At 42.7% G+C, this 27,884-nt stretch overlaps 1 protein-coding gene across 1 annotated transcript; it reads right to left on the bottom strand.

The window, feature by feature from the left end:
- On the bottom strand, positions 1–27,221 carry GCH1 (GTP cyclohydrolase 1). Its single transcript, XM_082248875.1, has 6 exons — positions 26,879–27,221; positions 11,982–12,091; positions 6,776–6,831; positions 5,297–5,328; positions 3,676–3,760; positions 1–203 (listed from the first exon to the last, which is right to left on the bottom strand). The coding sequence occupies exons 1-6, from the start codon at positions 27,153–27,155 to the stop codon at positions 77–79; spliced, it is 687 nt and encodes a 228-aa protein (XP_082105001.1). The 5' UTR covers positions 27,156–27,221; the 3' UTR covers positions 1–76.
- Between the last annotated feature and the right edge of the window lie 663 nt (positions 27,222–27,884).

Genomic DNA, 27,884 nt, shown 5'->3' on the forward strand with positions numbered 1-27,884 from the left:
CACCATTAGTTTAAGAATCATATCTTTTACAGTTGATTGCCTGTGATAAAATAATCCACATATACAGAGCAGCTTCTTATTGTTTGATCAGTGAGAGAAATTCTTCTCTGGTTTTAGGATCATCTCGAAAGATTCCATGCATGGTACTGGTGACGGTTCTGCTGTTCATCTTCTGCACACCCCTCATTACCATACACATGTGCCTGGGGTGAGAAGAAAACCAAATTATTCCATGATTACAGGTACAGGCTATGATTGTCAGGCTAAAAACACAGGTGGAACTAAGGTTCCGTTCACGCTTGTGCTACTCCCAAGTCTCACAATTTCCATTGCAACTTTGGAGCACAACTTTGATCCGACTTTACACTCTCTGGCACTAAGCCACATCAAAAGTAGTGCAGGCACCATTTAAAAGTTGCTGCCACATTGCATGCCATTGAAAACAATGGGCTGCGACTTGTCATGCAACTTTATGTGTCCAAAGTCGCATGACAAGTCACACAAGTGTGAATGGAGCCTTAGGTCTTCTGCAATCCTTGCAACACCCAAGCACAATGCAAAAAAATCGTTTGCTGTCTTCGCCATGATAAACTAGGCACACTTCTTTTTTTTTAAATTAAGTAACGGGGCCTAACTTAAGATCTTGGAAACAAGTCCAATGATTTCAGAAAACATGGAAAACAATTGTTTTCTTTGTCCCCTCCTGTGTCAAACCTGCTTTGATCTTTGCAACTCGATGGAAATGGTGGAAACGAGTCCTTAAATTGGTTTTAAAGTCAAAAGGTTTCTGTGTGCAGTAGCCCCCCTATTACTTACCTGAGCCAATTTTTGATCCATCAGTGTTGCAGGAGTGTCTCAGCTGCCCAAGAATCTTTCTTCTCATTGGCTAAGAAGGCAGCATGGCGCTATTGGCTCTCACAGAGATAAACTAATTCTGGCAAAGAAAAGCCGCTCAGGTGAAGCCAATGTTTCCTGGTGCGAGTCGGATACGCCATCCAAAAAACTTCACAGTCAATAGAAAATGACCCCATTCAGGATCTTAATGAAAGCATCAAAGTCTTTATTCCTCACCACAAGTAAAATGTAGACAGTACATCACAGGGACATGTACAGTTTGACGCGTTTCACAATACTAAAGATCGCTTACTCATAACCACAGTAAGTTAGTAAGCGATCTTTAGTATTGTGAAACGCGTCAACCTTTACATGTCCCTATGATGTACGGTCTACATTTTACTTGTGGTGAGGAATAAAGACTTCGATGCTTTCATTAAGATCCTGTAAGATTCTGGTACCTTTGGTACCCTTATTGCCCATTTTCCTTTCTATATTGCGTCCCACCTTTTTAGTTAGGTGGAACGCATATACCTTTAAGCCGGATGACATCATCGCTGAGCGCCGCTCTGAGCGGCTATTTCAATCGCCGGCTTTCTCTCTCACATTGTTCGTTCAATGTTACCGCAAGCTCACAAGCCTTGTCTTATGCCTCCAGCTATTCTCTTTACCTGGAACAGACCGGAACCTCGCTACTGATCCCGTATCTCGCTACCGGATCACTCCCTCACTACCGGACCCCTCTACTTACTAGCCTTACTAGTGATAAGTACCCCACAGGGGATTCCTCCATAACTAACTTACACTATCTACCTCTGCACATTAAGGACTGTTACTATCTATGCATACTAATTCTATCATCTGCACTGTTACATAGATTGCTAGCTCTTGAGTCTACTACCATCTATCCTTGCACTGGGTTAGTCTATCCTGTATATATCATCTGCTGTCCTCACCACCTGTTACCATACATGATTACTAACCTATCTGCATTCTACCTATTACCATCTACTACTCTCCTGAACATTTCTATCAAGTGCTTATCATTGCTGTCACTGCTCACACCTGTCCCTTCAGCACATCACCTCCATACTGTCATATACATCCCATCACTCCAGGAACATCTTATTGAGTGTGTGTATATCTGTATGCTGAAGCAGACAGGCCCACAGTGATGAGTCTGGAGAGTTGGATCTGGTGTTTCAACACATCTCTACATGACTACTGAGTGGAGATTCTGCAGCTGCAAATCCAGCTTACTATAAAAACGCAGGAGCGTTACAGATCCTGAGTGCAGAGTAGACTGTGACTGCCATGTCCGTGTTTTCTTTTCCTTATGTACTTATTTTTCATATGGACCCCTGCACGGGTAATTTGCCTTATTCTTTGAGCATTTGGGTAGTTACGCTGTGAACCACTGCACCTTGTTTGTTGCTGTTTTTTTTTTTCTTTGTTTAAAACTTAATAAACAGATTTTCCAAAAAAAAAAAAAAAGATCCTGAGTGCAGTCATTTTCTATTGACTGTGAAGCTATTGGCTCTCACTGCTGTCAATCAAATTCAGTGAGCCAATGAGGAGAGAGAGGGATGGGGCCGGGCCGCGGCTCCGTGTCTGAATGAACACACGGAGCTTTGGCTCGGCTCGGGTGCTCCCATAGCAAACTGCTTGCTGTAGGGACACTCAGCAGGGGTGGAGGGGCCAGAAGCTCCAGCAAGGGACCCAAGAAGAGGAGGATTTGGTCTGCTCTGTGCAAAACAATTTCACAGAGCAGGTAAGTATAACATGTTTGTTATTTTTAACGTTTTCTTGGGGCCGCCCACCCCACCATGCAATATTGCTTTCCACCCCAACATCCAAAAAAACAAACAGATGCAAACATAGACTTGTTTCAAAAATCTTTAGTAATGTAAACAAAAGGAACTGGTCCAGGCTCACTGATTGGTTACTGCACATCCTTACCACTCACTAATTGGTTGCTAGAAGTTACTGTCCATCATTACAGCTCACCCATTGGTTGCTAGGGGTTAGTGTACATCATTACTGATTACCCATTGGTTGCTAGAGGTTACTACACATCATTAACCCTCACTGATTGGTTGCTAGAGGCTACTGCACATCATTACCGCTCGCTCATTGGTTGCTAGGTTACTGCACATCATTACTGCTCAAATGTGCCTCTCCCCTGTAAAAGTGTGGTCTCTTGTATCAATCAGTCAAGAGTGCGTGGTGGGGGGGGGGACAGCTGCCCCTTTTGCACGCTTTAAAGTGGTTGTAAACCCACTTTTAGAACTTTTACCTATAGATAAGCCTTTAATAAGACTCACCTATAGGTATTGTAAATATCTCCTAAACTTGCACCATTTAGGAGATATTTACATTGCATGCAGCCGATGACGTCATCGGAGCATGCACTCTGAAGAAATGGCTGCCCATGCCATTTCTTCAGAGCCCTGTGAGTGACGTCACACGGCTATGGCCAGTAAAACAGCCGGAGTCCGCACACCCAGAAGGAAGACATGCAAAGATGGATGCAGCCGACAGTGGGGACAATGCGGGCTTCGTTTGCAGGTAAGTGTCACATAATGTGCTAGTATGCTATGCATACTAGCACATTATACATTTACTTTGCAGGGAAAGAAAAAATAAAAAATAAAAGGAAGAGTTTACTTCCTCTTTAAAGATGGCCCTGAATATATGGCATGATGCAGAGAAAAGCCACCTCTATCGTCTATAGCTATACATCAACTTGCCCAGTTCTGACCCTGGATGGGATAAATAATGAATGACATTGAAATACATATAAAAAACCTTTTGAAATAAGTAATTGAAGACAATACTTACGAAGCTTCCATAACAACAGCCACCCCTAGTGGCTGCAGAGCGTCATTGATGGCTAATGCGATTTGTTTTGTGAGACGCTCTTGAACTATAAATACATAAAACAGGAGATTATTAATCGCACTGCTGCACAGCCAAAAGGTGCAGCAAACAAATACTCTTTAAGATACTCATGTCAAATTTTGACATAAGACATTCATGAAAGAACATTATTTAGCAAAATATATGCTGTCACTAGACCATTAATTTCAACAAAAAATCTTCCCACAAGATAAAATGTGCTTTTAATGTATTTTATGCGTGGTATTTAGCTGTAAAATCCTCCCATATGAAGACATTCAAGAATGCTGCTGGGTGGTGATGTGCTTTGGTGATCGCACCACACGTGTGAGGTATTCTTGCGAACGTCAGAGAGAGAGCAATAATTCTGAGACCAGACCTCCTGTGCAACTCTAAACTGGTAACCTGTAAAGGCGTTTAAAGCGTCGCCTATGGAGAATTTTAAGCACAGTAGTTTGCCGCCATTCCACGGGCAGACGCAATTTTAAAGCGTGACATGTAAGGTATCTATTTACTTGGTGTAACATCATTTTTCACATTTTACAAAAACATTGGTCTAACTTTACTGTTTTTTTTTTTTTATTCATAAATGTGATTTTTTTTTTTTTTTTTTTTCAAAAAACTGTGCAAATACAGTGTGACATAAAAAAAATTGCAACACACACTATTTTATTCTATAGGGTCTCTGCTAAAATATATATATATATATATATATATATATATATATATATATATATTTATTTATATATAATGTTTGGGGGTTCTAAGTATTTTTCTAGCAAAAAAAATGGATTTTTGAGTGTCAGAATAGGCTGGGGAAGGAGGTGGATAAAGTACAATAAAAAATTAACAGTTCCTCTAAATATAGTGGCTGGGGGTGTCCCCTTAATGTGCCTGTAAAGTGGTGCATCTGTAGCACGCATAAAACATGCTACAGCAAAAATGAAATTTCCAAAGAATAAAAAAAATAACAGTCAAATTCCATTTAAAATAACTCGCGGTTACAATTGCCGGCACCCGGCTATTTAAGAAATAAAGAAAAAAACGGCATGGCCCCCCCCCAGTCTATACATTCTGGTATGAACTTTAAGGGAAATCCCCACGCCAAAATAAAAAAAAATAAAAAAACGGTGTGGGGTTCCCCCCCAAGATTCATACCAGACCCTTATCTGAGCATGCAGCACGGCAGGTCAGGAAAGGGGAGGGGACAAGCGAGCGCTCTCTTCCCTCCTGAACTATACCAGGCCACATGCCCTCAACATGGGATGGGGGGGGGGGGGTGGTTGCTTTGGGGCAGGGGGGCTCTCCTCCCACCCCCACGTCAAAGCACTTTGTCCCCATGATGGGGACAAGGGCCTCTTCCTGACCATCCTGGGCTGTGGTTGTCGGGGTCTGCAGGCAGGGGGCTTATCAAAATCTGGAAGCCCTCTTTAACAAGGGGGCCCCCAGATCCTGCCCCCCCCCCATGTGAATGGGTATCAAAAGGTTTTTGGGATGGGGAATTACAATACCCTACAATTTTTTACGGGAGAAATATAACATAATAATTTTTTCCTCTACAAACCTTGAAGCCGCCGACTGAAGATTTCAACAATTCTGAAAGAAAAAAAATAAAGGCAGTCAGCACAGGTATAATTTTTAAAAAAGTCTACACACCCCTGGTAAAATGTCAGGTTTCTGTGATGTTAAAAAATGAGACAAAGACAAATAATTTCAGAACTTTTCCTACCTTTAATGTGACCTATAAACTGTACAACTCAATTGAAAAATAAACTAAGATTTTTTTTGGGTGTGTGTGTGTGTGTGGGGGGGGGGGGGTTGGGGGTGAAATTAAAAAACTAAAATAATGTGCTTGCATAAGTGTGCACACCCTCTTATAACTAGGAATGTAACTGTGTTCAGAATTAATCACTCACATTCAAGCTCATGTTAAATAAGAGTCAGTACACACCTGCCATCATTTAAAGTGATTAACCCCAAATAAAGTTCAGCTGTTCTAGTAGGTCTTTCCTGACATTTTCTTAGTCCCATCCTACAGCAAAAGCCATGGTCTGCAGAGAGCTTCCAAAGCATCAGAAGGGATCTCATTGTTAAAAGGTATTAGTCAGGAGAAGGGTACAAAATAATTTCCAAGGCATTACATATGCCATGGAACACGAAGAAAAACATCCAAGCCTGGCTCAATTTTGCAAAAACACATCTGAAGTCTCCCAAAAGCATGTGTGAAAATGTGTTATGGTCTAATGAAACCAATTTAAAGTTTTTTGCCATAATTCCAAAAGATGTGTTTGGTGCAAAAACAACACTCACCAAAAGAACACCATACCCACAGTGAAGCATGGTGGTGACAGCATCATGCTTTGGGGCTGTTTTTCTTCAGCTGGAACAGGGGCCTTAGTCAAGGTAGAGAGAATTATGAACAGTTCCAAATACCAATTAATATTGGCACAAAACCTTCAGGCTTCTGCTAGAAATCTGAACATGAATAGGAACTTCATCTTTCAGAATGATCTAAAGCACACATCCAAATCAACAAAGGAATGGCTTCATCGGAAGAAGATTTGGAATGACCCAGCTAAAGGCCAGACCTGAATCTGATTGAAAATCTGTGGGGTGATCCGAAGAAGGCTGTGCACAGGAGATGCCCCCACAATCTGACAGATTTGGAGTGTTTTTGCAAAGAAGAGTGGGCAAATATTGTCAAGTCAAGATGTGCCATGCTGATAGATACCCAAAAAGAGTGTTGTAATAAAATCAAAAGGTGCTTCAACAAAGTATTATTTAAGGGTGTGCACACTTATGAAACCATATTATCTAGTTTTTTTTTTTTTTTTTATTTCCCTCTACCTAAAAGATTTCAGTTTGTTGTACAGTTTATAGGTCACATTAAAGGTGGAAAAAGTTCTGAAATGATTTATCTTTGTCTAATGTTTTTACATCACAGAAACCTGACATTTTACAAGGGGTGTGTAAAATTTTATATCCACGGTATGTCATATTTTATTAGTTACCTGTCAGTACTAAGGTTCCAGTAAGAACTTACCTTGCCAGCTTGCTCAGTCCAACTACTTTTCTGTTTGGCAAGTAGCCAATATGAACCTGTGAAAGCCAGAGGAGTCTGATTTATTACAATATTTCAGGTATTTATACTGTATAGTGCCAACATTTTCTGCAGTGCTTTACATATTATACATTCACATCAGTCCCCACCATCACACTATACAACTTTTATACATTTTTCTTGTACAACTTTCCTTTGGATTTACCAAAACCATATAATATGAGGTCAAACCTAAACACTTTCAATTTGTATGCAATCAGACAGGCCCTTGCACTACATAGTTGAAAGTAAATCTAAAGGAAATCAAACAACAAAAGTTGTATAATGAGTATCCAGCTTTAGGCTGGCCATGCATTATACAATTTTCTTGTACATTTTTCCTTTATATTTACCAAAACCATACAATATGAGCTCAAACACGTTCAATTCCTATGCAATCAGGCAGGCCCTTGCACTACGTAGTTGAGGGTAAATCTAAAGGAAACTGAATTTAAAAATTGTATAATGTTTGGCCAGTCTAAGGCCAAATCGATCAAAACTGGGGGTGTCGTTAACATTTAATTGACACCCCCTGCGTATCGCATATGGCAGTGTGAACTGCCAGATGTGCGGATGTGATGCGGGAACAGGCTGCGAATTCGCAGCCTTCCCGCATCGCACAAGTGTGAACCGGCCCTTAGACCAATGTTTCTCAACCTTTTTTTTTCAGTCAATGCACCCTTTCAAAGTGATGGACAGTCTTGAGGCACCCTATTCTAAAATGTAAAAACGATCCTAATAGTTTTACACAATCTAGCGACATCCACACATAGGACACCCAATGTAGAGGTGATTTATTCTTCCAAAGCAAATACACTTTTGCAAACTGATACTGACTAGTATTCCAATGTTTCTCTTCTCCCTCAGTTTTTCTCCATCACTTAGCTAATGTGACCCCAATGCTGATGGAGAGAGGCCAGGGAGGGTCAAAAAAGGATGCTATGCAGGCAACTGACATCCTCTATATCAGGGATCCTCAAACTACGGCACTCCAGCTGTTGCGGAACTACACGTCCCATGAGACATTGTAAAACTCAGACATTCACAGACATGACTAGACATGATGGGAATTGTAGTTCCTGAACAACTGGAGGGCCATAGTTTGAAAACCCCTGCTCTATATCAACTGATGATGCCATTGGTCGTTAGGATGCGAGCAGCTAGAAGAATGTAATGGTGCATAATGAAAACCTGTGTCTTTATGTAACTAAAAGGCAGCCTTCATCCACACGGTGGCTTGTATACAGTTTTTTGGCAATTTTAGAAATTTTGCCAAGGCACCCCTGAAGAAACCCCAAGGCACCCTGGTTAAAAAAGGCTGATTTAGGCAATAGCCATTTAACCTACCAGCATTACTTTGGAGTGTAGGAGGTAACCAGCATAAGCACAACTCCATGCAGACAGTATTCTTACCAGTAGAGATGGGCTCAGGCCCGTTTGGGATCTTAGTCCTAACCCACCTGCCCAGTCCAACCAGAAAGACGACACTGCACACCGCTAATCACAGGCATTGAGACATTTCCCAGCCCGTAGCTGCGCAGACCAGCAAATGTCTCACTGTCTCTGATTAGCGGTGTGCAGTGTCGGCTTCCTGGCAGGATCAGGCAGGTGGGTTGGGACTAGGATCCCAAACATGCCTGAGCCCATCTCTACTTACTTCAGGGTTCAAACCAGGCAAACCAGGGACCCCAGTGCTGCAAGGCAGAAGTGCTAAAAACGAAGTCATTGTGCTGCCCACAATCCCATAATAGATTTTGTAAAAGCTGAAAGTAAACCGGAGATGAAAGAAATGTTGAAGCTGCTACTGTTACGTGTTCCACCTTACCTATACTGGTTAACTGGCTGCAACGCCGACCCTCTAGCTTCAGTGATTTGTAAGTCTTAAAACAAGTGTGCATGTAAGGATTCTGACTTTTCTTGGACTATTATGATCAGTACACTCGTTTCAAAGACACATAGCATGTAAATCACATTTAAATATTTGAAAATTCTTAACAAGCCATTAACCAGTTCCCACCCACGCTGTAGCCATAAGATGGCTACAGCACAGGCTTACATTGCCCGGAGGGCATCCATAGACGTCCTCCTGTGATCGAGCTGCTTGCATGCCGCAGGTGTCCTTGGGACACAGCTGATCACAAATTTGGGTAACGGGCCAATCACAGTGACCCTTTACCACCTGATCAGCTGTATCCAATGACAACTGATCCCGATGTAAACACAGGCTGGTTATCGGCATTTGTTTCCTCAAGCTGACAGCATGAGGAGAAGAGAGCCAATAACTGGTTTGTGTAAAAGGGACATCGGCACTGATATACAGGGCACTGATTATCAGTGCAGTCCCAACAGTACCCATCATTGCTGCCAAGCAGTGCTCATCAGTGCTTCCTCATCAGTGTCACCTATCAGTGCTGCCTATCAGTGCCCATCAGTGCCACCCATCAACCTATTAGTGCCCATCAGTGCCATCAATCAGTGTCCTTTAGTGGCACCTATCAGTGCCCATCAGTGTCGCCTATCAGGGCAGCCTTATCAGTTCCCACTAGTGCCCAGCCATCAGTGCCCATCAGTGCTACCTCATTACTGCCCATCAGTGCAGACTCTTCAGCGCACATCAGTGAAGGAGAAAAATTACCTGTTTGCAAAATTTTATAACAAACTATGCAAAAAAAGTTTTTTTCTTCAAAATTTTGTTTTTTTTTTAGTTTGTTTAGCAAAAAATAAAAAATATAAAACCCCGTGGTGATTAAATACCACCAAAAAAAATCTCTATTTGTGTGAAAAAAAATGACAAAAATTTTATATAGGTACAGTGTACCATGACTGCGCAATTATCATTCAAAGTGTGACAGTGCTGAAAGCTGAAAATTGGCCCGGGCAGGAAGGGTGTAAAAGTGCCCGGTAGGCAAGTGGTTAAATAAACTTTAAAACAAGCCCTCACTGACCTCTGACGCTGCAGCCACTGTGAAGCAATGTATTCTTATCTTATTCTTCATGCTTCATTTGCACCTTCTACAATTTGCTTTCATGCCTCTCTGCAGCTCAGCCCCCCCCCCCCCCCTCAGCAGTGAGCTTGGTGGCCTACAAATCTTCTCATTTCTAATATAAAACACAGAGCAGGTGTACAAGACAAGAGAGTGCAATTTGAACAACTTCACTGTGTCTCTTGTATAATTTGAGGATGAATTGCTCTACAGCCCCTACTGCTACAGTTGGTAAGTGAGGACTCGTTTTAAATCCAGACATGGCATGTTTTATATATTTGAGTTGGTTCAACTTGGAACAATGTAACTATGCATATACTATTCCTGTGGGATCCCTCTAGAAGCTGAAAACATTGAAGTAGACACAGCTACTCCACTAACTTCTGGGTCCCACACCTATCGCCCATTGTGAGCACAGGACCTTTGCTGCATGGTAGGGACACCATTTGGAGAATGCTTTGTGTTTTCTTAGTGCTTACAGATTTTTTTTGTTAAAGCTTAATTGAACAAGCTGAATTTAGAAGCAGATTGGCTACCATGCACAGCTGCACCAGATTTTGCACTCTCCAGTTTTAGCAAACCAACTGCTATGTGTCATGGCCACATGGCATCATTGGTTTTCATGGTGCTGCCATTGGTCCTCCTGCACCATGGAAATGAATGACGCTGTGTGGTGCCGAGCTTGAATTATATGCCAGAGATCCTGCTGCCATTTGGAGCTCAGTTTGGCAGCATACTATGTGAGTTTATGTTTTCTTATGCATTTTATATGGACTGCTTGCATGGTTAGTTGTAGAGTCCAAACACTATTCCCTGCGGTTTGGTGGTGTTTTTAATTTGTTTCTTACATTTTTTAATCAATACTACCAGTGGCAGCCCGTCCATTGGGGGCGCAGGGGCACCCCCCCCCCCCCATCCATGCATACCCTAATCTAAATGTAGGGTGCCGGATGCATGGATTCCAATTGAGTTTTTTTTTTTTTTGAAGCACCTGATTGGAGGCAGAGGCTGTTATAGGCTTCAAAAAAGGGTGGGCCTGGGGCGCAGAATACTGCGCCCTGAGCCCACCCAGTTGTATGACAATAGCAAATGAATATGCGCTTTTATCACACGGATTCTCCTCCCAGCCAATCAGGAAGCGGGTCGTGAGACCTCTTTCCTAATTGGCTGAAAAGAGAAGCGATTTTACTGGCCAGGAAGAGGGAGGAGACACACGGCCAGAGGAGGTAGGAATGCTGGCTGTCCGGCCGTCTGTCCTGCCGGGGGGGGGGGTGTATTTGCCGACTGTCTGTCCGTCCCGCCTGGGGGGTGGGGGGTGGTGTATTTGCCTGCCAGCCGCCCGGCTGTCCCGCTGGTCGGGGGGTGGAGTATTTGCCTGCCATGCGTCCCGCGGGGGGGGGGGGGGGGGGTGGATTTGCCGCCCCCCCAAATTACCATGCACCAGCCGCCACTAAATACTACACTGGGAGAAATTTTTTCTTCTGTTGGTGATCCTTCTGTCTGGCTCGATGAGATTGAGCATTTTCCCTGACGACTTCACCTGTTAGGTTGCTAGTCCCCAACCCACCTGCCCGATCCCACGAGAAAACTTCACACCGCTAATTACATCTACCACATCCATAGGGTATCAGATGTATCTTTATAAGGAAGGCCATTGAATACTGAATGCACTTTTGCTGTTCTAAAATTTAGACAGCAACGTATTCTGGTGAGTGTGCACTTTTTGGTGACGGCAACACACAGACAGTGCTTTACTGAAATTATGGAGTAATAGCACTGGAATTATTTCATTTACACTTTGGGCTTTTATTCACTTTATTGTGATCTATTTTATTTGATTTAAAACTCAGTTTTGTTAATGCACATTTGAATACTATCACTATTCATACAGAGCTGCTTTTTTAAATGAAATATTTGGCAGCTGCATCCCATACTGAATTACTTTAGGAATCCAAGATGACCCAGTAATGATACGGAATGGGTGGCAACCCTTCCCTGACCCCACTCCACTTTTTTATCTTTAGTTCTCTTTTCCTTTCCTTTCTCCTTTTCTCTTTCTGCAATCGAACTTTTCTCTATCTCTGGGTCCCCTAAATGTCTCTGTCCCCCTGCCCCGTCCCCCTTCCCATCTCCTCCTGGTTATAATCATAAAACTGGTTTCATACCTTGCCAAAAAATGGTACCAAGTGATGTTCACAAAGAGAAAACACATCGATGTCCTTCACAATGACAATCTCATCATGGTTCTCATCAAATATGGCGTTGTTGAGTATATCTAGAGACACAAATTATAATAGCATTAATTGTTAAACTTAATAGAACTATAAAACACAAAAGTATTTGCTTAATTTAAGTAGTTTAATCATACCTCCCAACTTTTTAGATGGCCACCTATTAAAGTATGTAGCATAGGACACACCCCCTACCACGCCCCCTTAAAGGTGAATTATACAAAAAAGATTAGTTAAACCCACAAGTGCTTTTTTTTTTTTTTACTACTTCTATTCCTTTATATTGTCTTTTGAAATTTACAAATGGAGCAATTTAGAAATTGGATGAAAGGTTTAGCATTGGGAAACGCTGTTTTGAAAGATAAATAGTATATACAACTACAGTATATAGAGCAGACCAAAATGAGGGACAAATGGCGAGGAAAGAGGGACAGAGGGACTTTGTTCCAAATCAAGGACAGTCCCTCAAAATCAGGGACAGTTGGGATCTATGGTTTTGTTACTGATTTAGGCTGGGTTCACACTTATGCGAATTGGATACAGGTTTCCACGCATCCAATGCGCATGACAGAAGAGTATGACCGGCTTTCAATGGAGCCGGTTCACTCACCTCTGGGGCGGCCATGGTCCGCACTGGAAAAGCGTCCTGTGCGTCTTCTGGTCCGTTTCAGGTCCAAATTCAGGCAAAAATTCTGGCCTGATTCGCACCTGAAATGGAGAACAGGGATGCACCAGGCCCCCTGCTGTGACCCACAGGCCCAACTTCTGAACCCGGCCTAAGGCCTAAAGCATAAAGGACCGCTATTCCAAGAAATATTGTTTTGTAATGACCAGTGTTAATTTAGTCGACTAAAACCGATTAAAACGTTTTCATCGACTAAATTAACACAATTTTAGTCGACTAAAATACGACTAAAACTAAAACAATTCAGATGACTAAAATACGACTAAAACTAAAATGGCATTTTAGTCTTAAGACTAAAATACAACTAAAACTAAAATGGCATTTTAGTCAAAAGACTATAACTAAAACTAAATCGAAATTTGCTGCCAAAATTAACACTGGTGCATGCTCAAAGCTTAATACCATAAATAATAACATATTCGATTTTTCAATGCAGGACCAGCAGTAGTATATAATGAGTTTGAAAATTGTAGAGAAATGCTTAAATAATGCATTACAAATTACAATTGAACTACACCCATTCGATTATAGATGACTAAAATGAGTTTTAGTCGACTAAAATGTACTGGAGTTTTAGTCGACTAAATACGACTAAAACTAAAACACTTGCAGAAGACTAAAATGGGACTAAAACTAAAATGCCATTTTAGTCCTAAGACTAAAACTAAATTGAAATTTGCTGCCAAAATTAACACTGGTGACGACTCTGATTACTGCATCAGTGTATGATTTTCTTTTTTTTAACATATCTGTCTGCATTTAAAACTTTGGACATTACATAAGTTACAGAGGAACTTCCAGAGACTGCTTGTGGTGCATAGATACTGTCAGGGACTGCCGGTGGTATAGAGAGACAGTCAGACTGCACCATACAGAGACTGCACTCTACAAAACTACTTAAAACGGAGTTCCAGCCTGTAAAGAAAAATGTAAAGTCTGCAGCTACAAAAACTGTAGCTGATGACTTTTAACCACTTCTGGACCGGAAGGATTTGCCTCCTTAATGACCAGGCCATATTTTGCGATTCGGCACTGCGTTATTTTAACGGACAATTTCGCGGTCGTGCAATGCTGTAAACAAATAAAATTGATGTCCTTTTTTTCCCACAAATAGAGCTTTCTTTTGGTGGTATTTGATCACCTGTGCGATTTTTATTTTTTGCTCTATAAACAAAAAAAGAGCGACAATTCTGAATAAAAAACAATATTTTTCACATTCTGCTATATAACATTCCCAAAAAAAAAAAAATTAAAAAATCGAAATTTATTAACATTTTAGGCCAATTTGTTTTCTGCTACATATTTTTGGTAACAAAAATCGCAATAAGCGTATTTTGATTGGTTTGCGTCTACTAACTACGGGAAAAATTTATGTCATTTTTATTGTTTTTTTTTTTTTTTTTACTAGTAATGGAGGTGATCTGCGGTTTTTTGTGGGATTGCAACATTGCGGTGGACAGATCGGACCCCTGACTGAAATTTTTGACGCTATTGTGGGGAACCAGTGACATTACTACAGTAATCAATGCTAAAAATATGCACTTTTACTGTAATAAAGACACTGGCAGGGAAGGGGTTAACAGTATAAGTAAACAAGGAGTTAAATGCGAGCCTAGGGGAGTGATTCTAACTGTGGGGGGGAGTGGCTTGTGGAATGACCATAGAGACCTGTGTTCCTATATAGAAGGATCACAGGGACTCTACGATCATTCCAGGGAGAAGAACGGTCAGCTGTGTTTACAACAGCTGACCATTCTTCTCTCCCAGCGGGGAACGATCGCGGGTATCAGGCAGCATTCGGAGCTGCCCACCTGCTGCATCGGCTTCCCTGCTGACGAGTGGGGGCAGGAGCGTGCCACTGGCGGTGCGCGCTTGCCCCCTGGCCTCCTGCACGCGACCGACGTATAGTTACGTCGGTTTGCTCAGGAGCGGCTGCCTGCCGCAGTTATATATGTATAACTGCGGCGGGCTGTCATAAAGCAGTTAATATAAGGACACTTACCTGTCGAGGTATCTTGTACTGTTGGCACCCCTAACCTATTCATCCATAGGCTGTGAATGCAGGCGCTGGCATCTACAATAAGGGAAACAGGAAGTGAAGCCCTGCAGCTTCTCCGCCTGTTTCCTACTGTGCATGCGTGAGTCGTGCTGTTCTTTCTGAATGGCCCCGCTGTCTTCTGGGACCTGTGTGTTTCCCACAAGGCAGCTGAGGAAGGAGGAGGGTCCAGAAATTTTGTAGATTGCCGTGATCATTGTGCGGCTATTTTACCTGGAAGTGGGAGTGAGTACCTGGTTTTGACAGATATCCACTCCCCCCCTTCCCGGCCAAAAAGCTCCAAATGTGGCAGGAGAGGGGAGGAGTGTGCAAACAAGCAGAGCTTCCCCTTTTTGGGTGGAGCTCCGCTTTAAAAGTTAACTCCACTTTCATTGGGAAAAAAAATAGCAAATAAAAAAAATATATCATATACAATTGCTACACAAGTCATATAAATATTGAATTTTTTTAAAAAATTGACTATTCTTTTCAATCTGCACTGCTGTCATTTTCTGTAAAATGCAATATTTCAACCTGGAGGTGTTCTGTACACAGATGGTATACAGAACGCCCTCCAGAAATGTCATTTTCTGCTTGTGTGATTGGCTCACAGATTTTCTTAGAAGTTTGCACTGATATATGTCAAATTTTAGTCATCTCCTGTAGCAAAAAATTCAATGTTTGGTGAGATACTCCCAAAGGGAAATCACGTTTAACCACTTAAGCCCCGGAGGATTTTCCTGCTAAACGACCAGGGGGTATTTTGCGATTCGGCACTGCGTGACTTTAACAGACAATTGCGCGGTCGTGCGACGCTGTATCTAAACAAATTTGGCGTCCTTTTTTTCCCACAAACAGAGCTTTCTTTTGGTGGTATTTGATCACCCGTGTGATTTTTACTTTTTGCGCTATAAACAAAAAAAGAGCGTACATTTTGCAAAAATAACAATATTTTTCACATTTTTTTATATGAAATTCCCCCAAAAAAAAATGTAAAAATCTAAATTTTTTAAAATTTTCGGCCAATTTGTTTTATGCTACCTATGTTTGGTAAAAAAAATCGCAAAAAGCGTATTTTGATTGGTTTGCGCAAAAGTTATCGCGTTTACTAACAAAGGGAAAGATTTCTGTCATTTTTGGTGTTTTTTTTTTTAAACGTGTAATGGCGGCGATCTGCGATTTTTTTTTGCGGTACTGCGACATTGGGGCGGACAGATCGGACCCTTGACTGACATTTTTGACACTTTTGGGGTTACCAGTGACATTTCTACAGTAATCAGTGCTATATATATGCACTGTTACTGTAAAAATACACTGGTAGTGAAGGGGTTAACTTTATTTGGGAGGGAGGGGCTGTGTGTGTCCCTAGGGGCGTGCTTTCTACTGTGATTGGCTGTGGCTTGAGCTGTAAGGACACTGATCAACGGATCTACATACTCGATCCGAGTGATCAGTGTCTTTACAGCGAGGAGAATGACAGGTGGCTTGTTTACACAAGCTGCCTGACATTCTCCCTCTCCCCCGCCGATCGGCGAGTGACCGGCGGACATCGGGTCCGCTGGTCACACGCGCGGGGGGGGGTCCGTGACCGCGCGGGAGCGCGCCTCCGCGGGCGCGCGCTCGCTCCCCAGAGCCTCACAGGCGAGCGACGTAGACCTAGGTCACTCTGCCTGTGAGGGGCCGACTGCCGCAGTAAATATACTGTGAGCAGTCGGCAAGCGGTTAAAGGGATCCTGCCATATTTCTCAGAGCCCTCATGTCCATGTGGACACATATACCCAGTGCTGTATCTTGGCCTACGCCAACAAGGCACGGGCCTAGGGCAGCACTTTGCAGGGGGGCAGCAAAAAAGCTACACCCCGCACAAAAAAACCCCAAAAAAACAGCCTCCTCTCAGTTCCCGCACAAAGAGGGTCCCAGCCAGCTTGCGCTACACTTTTAGTATAGTACCAGTCTTATGGGGCGAATTGGGCTGGAGGGCAGGGTCCAGGAGGCAAATCAGTCTGGCACCCCAATAAAGCAGTCACACTGCTACCTGCCGGTATGATAATACCGGTGGGTGAGGACATTCGGACAGACCGCAGGCCGCCGACCACACTTAATACAACTGGCCTGATGGCTGCCAATGCTAATAAGTGTGGCGCTGCAGTCTAATGCTCCACCTACCCTCCTCCACCCCCAGGTATGTCAGGAATCATGTCAATAATATAATTTCATTTCTTTAAACATCCTTCTCCTTGAGCGAGCATATTGATTTGCATCATATACAATTAAGACTTTTAATTGTATAGGATGGCAATAATATTTTGGACCTGCTCACCTCATATGTGCTATCGCAGTATGTCACTGGATTAGTAATATTACTCCTTTCTTTTAAGATATTTGGACTTGTGTTTGCTGCCACTGATTATTTCACTTATTTGTATATTAAATATGCACTTCCTATTTATTATACAAATAAGTGAAACAATCCTATGATTACAATCAGTGGCAGAAAACACAAGTCCAAATATCTTAAAAGAAAGGAGTAATCTTACTAATCCAGTGACATAAGGCTGTACTAATGGGCACTGATAAGGCTGCACTGATGAAGTGGCACTGATAAGGCTGCACTGATAAGGCAGCACTAATAAGCTGCACTGATGGACACTGATATTCTGTACTGATGGGCACTGATATTCTGTACTGATGGGCAACTGATGTGCTGCACTGATGGGCAACTGATGTGCTGCACTGATAGGCAACTGATATGCTGCACTGATGGGCAACTGATGTGCTGCATTGATGGGCAACCAATGTGCTGCACTGATGGGCAACCGATGTGCTGCACTGATGGGCAACTGATGTGCTGCACTGATGGGCATGAGGACGCACTGATATGCTGTCCTGATGTGCTGATATGTTGTACTGATGGCCACTGGTGAGGCTGCACTGATGGGCACTGATGGGAACTAATGAGGCTGCACTGATGGGCACTGATGAGGCTGCACTGATGAGCACTGATGAGGCTGAACTTATGGGAACTGATGAGGCTGCACTGAAGGGCACTGATAGACTGTGGTTGTGGCCTGTGATTTACAGATGACAGGGCGGGTAACATGAAGGGGTGTGGCCTTTAAAGAAAGGGTTGGGTCATGTTTCAATTAGGGGGTGCCCAAGTATAGTCAGGCCTAGGGCAGCACAAAACCTAAATACACCACTGCATATACCATATAGAGAAACTGTCAGAAACTGTAATATACAGGGAGGCTGAAAGTGACAGGACAATATTTGCAAGAAACTGTTATATACAGGGACTGCCAGAGCTTGTACCACGTGAAGGGATGTCAGAGACTGCGCCATTTAGTGATACTGCCAAACAGTGCACTATACAAAGAGACAGCCAAAGATTGTACTATACAGAGGGACTGCCAGAACCTCTACTATACAGAGACTGCACCTTAGAAGGTGACTGCCAGAGACTGCACTGCATAGTGATACTGCAAGAGACTGCAATATAGGACTGCTAGAGACTGGGATATACAATGCAATATTCAAAGAGATTGCAAGAAACTGTACCATACAGGGACAGCGCACCACAGAAAGTAATACCATAGAAAATGTTAATGTGCCACACTTTTTCCATGTCTGTGTTTGCTGCTCTATAGCTTTAGGAACAGGAAGTTTTCAATCTACACTCCTAATCTGCAAATAACATACCCCCTCAAGGTATTGGTAACACGATCTATGCCAAAAATCAGGTATGTGCACAGAGCAAGTTACAGACTCCCCGGACCTGCCTGAATATTACCTAAGTAAGGCCATGTGATCTGATGCTGAAGGGAGAATAGCGGGTTCTCCAGCATAGAAGGCATGAAAGAGCTTTCTAGAGTACCTAAGGCTATGGAGTAAAGGAAAAAAAATCCTAACTGGTTTGTACCAAGGGCTGCTAGAAATCAAGGGGCCCCGAACAGCCTACCTGGCATGCCCCCCCCCCAAATATATCAAAACAGTATTTTCACTAAAAATACACTAACAAGATCTATATTAGCAGAAACAAACCTAACCGAGAATTCATGTGAATTAGCACCCTTCATTTTTTAACATTTTTTTTTACAATTTATTTAAATAATTTTTTTATAATTTAAAAAAATGTATATATTTTTTAAACTTTATTTTACAATTTTTTTTAAATTGTTCATTGCCATTTTTTTAAAAAAATATTTTTTTACAATTAGTTATTTTTTACATTTTTTAAACTGTTTTTTATATTTCGTTTTTTTTTTTTTTCCAACGCTGTTTGGGGGGCTTTGGTGAGAAATCAGGGGTCTAAACAGACCTCTGATATCTCACGTTTGAGACAAAGAAGGGAATTGAGGACACAGATTCTTCAATTCCATTCTCTGTAGCCCCCCAGCTACACTGAAGATGAATGAACAGGACACAGAGGCTCCTGTTCATTAGTAAGCTGAAGCATACTAAACATAGTTTACTATGCTCAGTTATCAATGGACACGGGAGTGATCGTTACTGATCACTCACTTTGTCCATTCCATCCTGAACCATGCCCCGTACCTGTGGCTGGCGGCAGGACAGAAAATCTGGCAGCACGGGAGGGGGGATTTACAGTGACAGGGGGGCACAAGCAGAGAATCAGAAGCAGGGACAACAGGGAGGGGGGGGGGGGTTTGTGTGGGGGAAGCAATTACAAGAACGATGCCCTGTTTCAGTGTCTCTCCCTGTAGCCACTAAAAGCTGTCAGGAGGAAGAAAACTGGCTTTCAGCTGCTGCAGAGAGCCGCACAGAGCATGCTCCTGTAATCGTGAAATTGCGTGGAAAGATAGCCCGCAACTCCTTACTTGTTCTTTAAAATCTTCAAAATGTATTGATTCTCCATAAAAGACACGGTAACAGACAGAAGATGTAAACACGTTTCAGCCTTGTGGGCTTTGTTCACTACAAGTGCCATGTACAAAAATGCCACCATATATAATGCATAAACCCTCCTGGCAGCACGTCAATAATTTGTTATTAGTAGATAATCAAAGTTACCTGGAGAGGTGAAACGCCATACATGGACAGACATAATTCTGTAATCACCCAGCCACACTGATTAACCCTACTGTTCGGGTCCCCCTCTGTGTGCCTGGGCCCCCTACAGGAGGACTGGTGGTCCCCCCCCCCCCCCAATCAGCGGCCCTGCATGTACCTTTCAACCACTACTTGAATTCAGACCACTGGGTCAGTACGGACTTACTGAGCAAGTAGAAACTTACTCATAGCGCCCAACTGTCCTTCATTTGGAGGGACTGTCAATTATTTGGAACAAAGTCCCTCTGTCCCTCTTTTCTCCTCATTTGTCTCTCATTTTGGTCAGATCTTTATATTTGTATGTAAAATGCACTATTTATCTTTCAAAAAGTGTTTCAAAAAGTGTTTCCCAGTGAAAAACTTTCTATCCAATTTCTAAATTGCTCCATCTATAAACTTCAACAGCCAATATAAAGGAATATTAGCGGTAGAAAAAAAAAAAAAAAACACTTGTAAGTTTAACAAGTACATTTTTGTATAATTCTCCTTTAAGGGGGCGTGGCAGGAGGTGTGTCCTATGCTACATACTTTTGCTAATAGGTGTCCCCCGTTCCCCTCTCAAAAAGTTATGGGAAGGTATGCTTACTAAGGGTTATACACACCATCCCCCACCTGTACCATATGGAGCACATGGTCAAACACAAGGCCCGTGGGCCAAATCCAGACCTCCAGGCTATTTTATGTGGCCCTTACACATCTCCTGCAGCTGCTGGACCCCCGTCTCAGCCCCCACCTTGTCTCAGCAGTCAACAGCAGAGAAGAGGTCAGAACTCATCCACCAGATCCTGCTTGTTTCTGTGCAGCCACTGAGAGGGTCCTCTCTGCCCCCATCTTAGTAGAAAAAACAGAACTCCTCCTACAGATCCTGCACCTCTCTGTGCAGCCACATAACCCCCTTGTATCCGCCTCCCTTGGTCTCAGCATTCAGCAGACTCAGGCAGCTGACTCCCGTCATCCTCTGGTCCTACTCCAGGACCCATATTTTTTTGCTTCCAAGCTCCTAACCCAGCTTTTTCCAGGCAGCAGGTAAGTGGGTTGCACTATGATGTAAGGGAGGTTTGGGGACTCTTGACTTCTGACGGTGGGGGGGCTCTTGACATCTGATGTAAAGGGGGGTAGGGTGCTCTGGACATCTCATCTTTTAGATACAACCGGCCCTCTGAGGGAAATTACAATGCTGATGCGGCCCGCAATTAAATAGATTTTTACACCCCTGATATAGAGCTTGGGCCAGGCAATTAGACCAGGGACTACCTTACAGAGAGGCATAGGAAATGTCACATGTTCTGCAGAGTGGGGGGATCGAGAGAAGATTATTAAGGCTGGCTATAGATGGAGCAAATTTCTCCGGAGTGAATAAATTCGCTTGATCTCCCCATGATCGCAGACAATGTTGACAGGGGAATCCCTCCCACAGAGCTATTGTGTTCTCCTCACGGGAAGAATTCCAACCTGATCCAGCTGAGATTCAAACTGTCTATGGCCAACATTAGGCCATAAATAGTTTAAAGCAGTAGTAAACCGCAGACAATTTTTTTTTCTAACCTGCAAGGTAAAGCCATAATGTGCTAGTATGCATTGTATAATAGCAAGTTATATGAAACTTACCTTAGAATAAAGCCCTTCAAACGGCGAGCTGTCACCACTAAAATGGCTTTCATCTTCACCTGTCTTCCTTCCAGGTTCGCGGACTCTGACTATGTGACTGGCTGGAGCCGCGATTACATAATTCCTGCGCATGTGCATAGGAGCCGCCGTTTATAGCGCAGGAACATCCCAGATGGCCATTCCTTCAGAGCACATGCGTCGGTGATGTCACCAGCGGCCTGTATCAGCATGTACATGATGTCACCGCTTAGGAGATATTTACTGCACATGGCGCTGGTGATGTCACCAGCGCCATGTACAGTAAATATCTCCTAAGCGGTGCACATTTAGGAGCTATTTACAGTACCTATAGGTAAGTCTTATTATAGGCTTACCCATAGGTAAAAGTCATGTATGGGAATTTGCTCTAACTTTAATTTTCAGCCAATTCCTGCTTAATTCATAGAATTTCAAGCCATGGGTGGCCCTGCAAATAAAAAAGACTGAGCTGGGTGGAAAATTATCAGCCAAACAGTAAGGATAAAATCGGGTGAGTTCAGATCCCAGTCCACCTGAGCAAGCCCACCAGGAAGTTGTGACCTGTACTGGGACATTACACACCTTTTCCATACGTGTGGCTGCGGGGTCAGGGAGTTTCCCAGCTGCATATGATTGGCCCAGTAGTAGGGTGACTTGACGTCCTCAGTTTTCCGGGGACAGTCCCTGGACTGAGGACACTGTCTCTGGTCCAAGTCTGTCCATGGTTTTGTCCGCGTATTCAGGGCCGAATTAATGTAGACAGGGCATCCCATGCTGGCTGAGAAACAGCCTGGTGGCTTGGATGCCGATGCCCCCTGCTGGACGATCTCCCTGCTGCTCCCGCTGCTGTTCAGTGGAGGAGAGGGAGAGCCAAAAATTAACTGTCTGGAGGGCTGAGACCCGGGGGGGGGGGGGGGTGAGCAGATTGGGGGGGGGGTGGGCAGTGGGGTAGCAGGGGTCAGAGGTGATGCAGCTGCATGGAGAGATGAAGAGTTTGGCTGTTGTGGGGGAAGGGCTAAAAGGTGGCTGCAGAGATAATCTGTGAAAGAAGGGTGCAGAGGTGAGCTTTGGATGTGGGGGCAGAAGTGTCCTATGTGCAAAGCAAACATCTGAACCCTGTACTCTATGCCCTACACCCTCCTGTATATTAGGTAGTCCTGCCCAGCATTCTGTGTAATTGGGGTATTTGGCACCGTGCGACCTAATCACTAGGGCTTCCCCCAACGGCTTGTAGATTCCTGACTTACGGGGGGGCGACGGCGACTGGTGTTGTTGAGAAGCCCCACAAATAAAATCTTAACATGGGAGGGGTGGGCTTCAACGACCAGATGATGGCACCGTACTTAACGTAAGGCTAGAAGCTGGTAAAAAAAAAGGGTCTGTATACTTATTTCAATTGTCTCCTGAAGAAGTGGATTCTTGCTAAAATTCCAGGAAGAGATCATCACAGTCCTTCTGTATTCAGAAGGTGCTGTGGCTCAAATTCGCAATCCAGATGCAGTGAGCTGGCTGCTTGAGAGACATTTTTCGGATGTCCTCCCTGGTACCCCTACCCAAAGAGCATCCCAAAGAAGAGGTTGTGTCTGCAGAAAACACAGATATAGGCGTGACACCCACTTTTTTTGTCTCTCCTGTCCTAGCCAACCCGGTCTCTGCATCAGTGACTGTTTCCCTCGCTACCACGCACTAGTAGAGTATTAGAATAAGGTACAGCCTGGCACAGTCTAGGGCACACTTTCACACAGGGTCTTGAAAGCTGTTAGATGGTTTTGCATTTTGAGAGGCTCTAACCTGGAACGTTAAAGTTTTTTTTACAGTTACAAAAAAAGTTAAAAAAAAAAAAAAGCCAAAAATAATTGTCATTTTATTGCAATAATTTTCTGTTCTTACTCTTTTATTGTAGTTTATAATATACTGTTATACTGTAATGTTTTATTGTTACTGTTTTTCATTGTTAACCATAGTTTGCTTTGCAGATACCACCATTCTACTATACTGTCTGCTATTATAATTTAATGTTTTATTGTTGTTGTGCTTTTTCATTGTTAACCATAATTTTCTTTGCGGATACCACCATTTTACTGTTTTACTGCACTGTATTATATTGTAATGTTTTATTGTTATTGTGTTTTATTGTTAACCATTGTTTGCTTTGCAGGTACGCCCATCAGCTGCAGCACCGATTTGTTTATTCTGACAACAATAGCTCTTAGCATATATGTAAATCAATGATTGCAGTGCTGTAGGAGGTGATTTCACCACCGCAGTTAAAAAAAAAGAGCATATATGGCGAAACATAGGGGATGGGGTGGACACAGAGGGGCGGATCTCCCCTATGCTTCACCATTTATTTTTTAACACTTTTCTTGGCAGAGATTTCTTATTCCACATCGACTGATGTGAATGTAGGAATCTGCTATGTTCATTTTTTTTCGTTCAGCCCATGGGCTGCATTTTGCATTCCAATAGACTTGCATAGGTATGGAAAACCTACTTGAAGCAAGTAAAAGCCTCTCAATACAGCTTAGGGTCCATTCACACCAGCCGCTGCGTTGGTGAAGCCTAAAGAAGAAGGGGTGTGGTTTGAAGATGACAGGGGGGTCTTAAACAGGAAGGGATGTGGCCTTAGCAGGAAGGGGTGGGTCATATTTAAATTTAGGGGTGCATAAGTTTAGTCGGGCCTAGGGCAGCACAAAGCCTAAACACACCACTGGATCATGGAATTGAGAAAAATTACAAAAATGTTTCATCTAAATGATATATTGCTCAAACAAGCCATGGGTATATGTTAAATGACACCCCAAAATACATTCTGCTGCTTCTCCTGAGTACTGGAATACCACGTGTTAGACCTTTTTGGAAAATAGACACCCCAAGGTATTTGCTAAGAGGCATGGTATTTTGCAGCTCTCAGTTGTTATGGAAAAGAAGAAAGAAAAGGAAAATATATATATTTTTTTCTTTTTTCAATTTTCAAAACTTTGTGACAAAACGCGAGATCTGCAAAATACTCAGCATGCCTCTCAGCAAATAGCTTAGGGTGTCTACTTTCCGAAAAGGTGTAATTTGGGGGGGTTTTGTGCTATCTTGGCATATCATGGTCTCCGAAACTGTGATAGGTAGTGAGGAGTGAGATCAACAATTTTTGCCCTAAGAAAGCCTGAAGGCGGTGATTGGTTTTCAGCGTCCTGTACGCGGCTAGACTGCCAAAAAATCTCACACATGGGGTATCCTCATACTCAGGAGAAGCAGCAGAATGTATTGTATTTTTGGGTGTCATTTCACATATACCCATGGCATGTTTGAGCAATATATAATTTAAGTTACAACTTTCAGTACAAAAAAAAAAAATTGTCATACTCCCAAAACTTGTGGCAAAGTATAAAATATTCCATGGGCTCACCATGCCTCTCAGCAAATAGTGTGGGGTATCTATTTTCCAAAAAAGGGTCATTTAGGGGGTTTTGTGCTAACTTGGCATTTCATGGCCTCTAAAACTGTGATAGGTAGTGAGGAGTGAATTCAACAATTTACGCCCTTAGAAAGCCTGAAGGCAGTGATTGGTTTTCGGGGTCCTGTATGCGGGTACACTCAGCCGTGGGTCATGTGATGACCGATAAATCATTCAATGGACATAAATGAATCAGTTTTTTAAAGCGGAGTTCCACCCTAAAATTATACTTACCTCCATCTTCTTGTTCCGGGTCACCTGAAAAACAAATGGATAATCACCTTTTTTTTTTTTTTTCTTACTTACCTTACTTCCTCTCCTTGGCAGCCACGGTGATTCGTCACTTCCTGGCTTGCATCGATTCCTGGGAGCTGAAGTCATTGCTCCCAGGAATCAATGCGCCTGCACCGGCCCCGACGTCAGTTTCGGTGCAGGCGCCGTCATACCTTGCTAAACAGCTTCTGGGCATGCCCAGAAGCTGTGCAGGGATGACGCTGCGCCACCGGAAGTGACGGCGGGGCCAGTGCAGTGCATCGTGGGACCGAAGAAGACGGAAGAGGACACAGAAGAGGATCGCGCTGGCTTCAAGCTGCCCACACCTGAGATGGCAGCGCTGGACAATACATTTTCAAGGTAAGTATTTCTTCTAAAAGGTAAGTGCAACCCGGGACAGATCAGAGGCTAGCCATTGTGGAATGTACTAGCCCTGACTGTCCCGGGGGTATTTTTATTAAAAAAAAATTCCCAGGGTGGAACTCCACTTTAATTTGTTTTTTTTTCACATATAGCTAGTGCAAACAGTTTGGACGAGAAACACATTAACCTTTCAATTTATCGTTCATTCGGCAGAAAATTGGACAGTTTTTTAGTTTTTCGGCCAGTTAATGGACACGAATCGGTAATTGGTTGTGACGTTTTTGAACCTAAAAAACTAAGGATGAGTTTGGAAATTTTCTGCCGAATGAACGATAAATTGAAAGGTTATTGTGTTTCTCGTCCAAACTGTTTGCATTAGCTATATGTGAAAAAAAAACAAATTAAAAAACGGATTCATTTATGTCCATTGAATGATTTATCGGTCATCACATGACTCACGACTGAGTGTTCGTTTCTCAAAAATGAGTTTGAACGATTTTTTTGCATAGTGTATGGCCAGAATAATTCCACATATACTCATGGCATGCGTGAGCAATATATCATTTCAATGACAACTTTGTGTAAAAAAAAAACAAAAGATTTTCATACACCTGTGACAAAAAAATTAAATATTCAATGGGCTCAGCATGCCTCACAGGAAGATCCTTGTGTTATCTACTTTTCAAAAAGGGGTAATTTGGGGGGTTGTGTACTGCCCTGCCATTTTAGCACTTCAAGAAATGAGATAGGCAGTCAGAAAGTAAAAGCTGTCTAAATTTCAGTATATACACCGTAGTTTGTAGATGCTATAACTTTTGCGCAAACCAATAAATATACGCTTATTGTGATCAAAGACATGTAGCTAAATACATTTTGGGCTAAATGTTCATTGGATATTTTTTATAAGAAAAAGTAGAAAAAGTCATCTTTTTTAATTTATATCACAAAAAATAAAAACTGCAGAGGTGATCAAATACCACCAAATGAAAGCTCTATTTGTGGGAATAAAAGGACATGAATTTAATTTGGGTACAGTGTTGCATGACTGCGCAATTACCAGTTAAAATCACGCAGTGCCAAATTGCAAAAAATGGCCTGGTCATTAAGGGGGTAAAACCTTCCGGTCCAGAAGTGGTTAAAGTGACAGTTTAAAGAAGATTACATTTGAAAAATAAAACCTTTTTGGGTTTAACAAAGGTTTTTGTTTTTTTTTTATCCTACATAGCCTGCATGGGTGTTGTAGTCCTTTGACTGCTAAAAGTTGTCCCTCTTTCCCACCTAAGAAGGTTAGGAGGTATACTTTACACCAGGTGCCCATGTGGACTTACCATAAATGGATTCATTGTATCCCTTGGTAAAAAACTGCATGGCTTTTGCAGCTCTCAGGGGGGTCTTTAGCAGTCCGTCTCTTTCGGGGTCCTCACCCAGCTCTCGGAGGATGGAGTTGTAGGCACCTTCTAAAGCAGGCAGCTTCTCTTGATCAAGCTGTTCCTTCTTGCTCTGGTTCAGATTTTGCTGTATTAGAGCTTTTTTCATGTCAATGGTGCCATTGGTGTGGCTGGTTATATAGTTGCAGTTGACTTCTCCATTCACGTGTGAGTTCATGATTGCAGCCCAAGAGGATGAATGACCACAAGTGGGTAGCTATCGGTGATGGATCAGGTGCTCTGGACAGGCTGTGAAGAGTGGGATTTATCCAAGGGATGCCCGTTCTATTTATACACAGTGAAAGCATCACGACCAATCCACGAGTCGAAGTGTTGATGATGAGGCTGTCAAACATTACCCTAGAGTAATAATTTAAAGTGTCATGGCACTTGCTCCCTCGGGCTACAGCAGATGACTAGAAAGAGTAAGATGCCTGATAAACAGGTTAGCTATGCTGTTCATCCTGATCAGCCTGACTACCCATATGGCCTTTCATTCATTTTGGTCTTTCACAGTTTCTGCAATTAATGCGCTCATAATGTGCGTCAAACACATGGCACGGCCTCTCCAAGGTCTGTCTGCTGGTTATCACTGGTGAATCACTGGAGTAATTGCTCATCTATTGGGAAAATGGAAAATGTTGCATCTCATAAACCAGACCAGAGGTGCTCCATTCTGGCCCTCAAGGCCCACACATGAGATGTTAATTGCTTTCTGATAAGAGATTTCACTTCACGTCATTTAAATACATTGATTCCATTTGAAGTAACTGTCTGGTAACAGCTGATTAAAGGACAGCTATTGCAAAGAAATATTGTATTCTGGTGAATGGATGGAGATAATAAATGTGATAAAAGCTTTTAGTATATTTATTCTTTTTAATATTTCACATGCCTTAATTTAGAT

Source organism: Pelophylax lessonae, assembly GCF_965119305.1.
Source record: "Pelophylax lessonae genome assembly, chromosome: 3".
Lineage (NCBI taxonomy): Eukaryota > Metazoa > Chordata > Amphibia > Anura > Ranidae > Pelophylax > Pelophylax lessonae.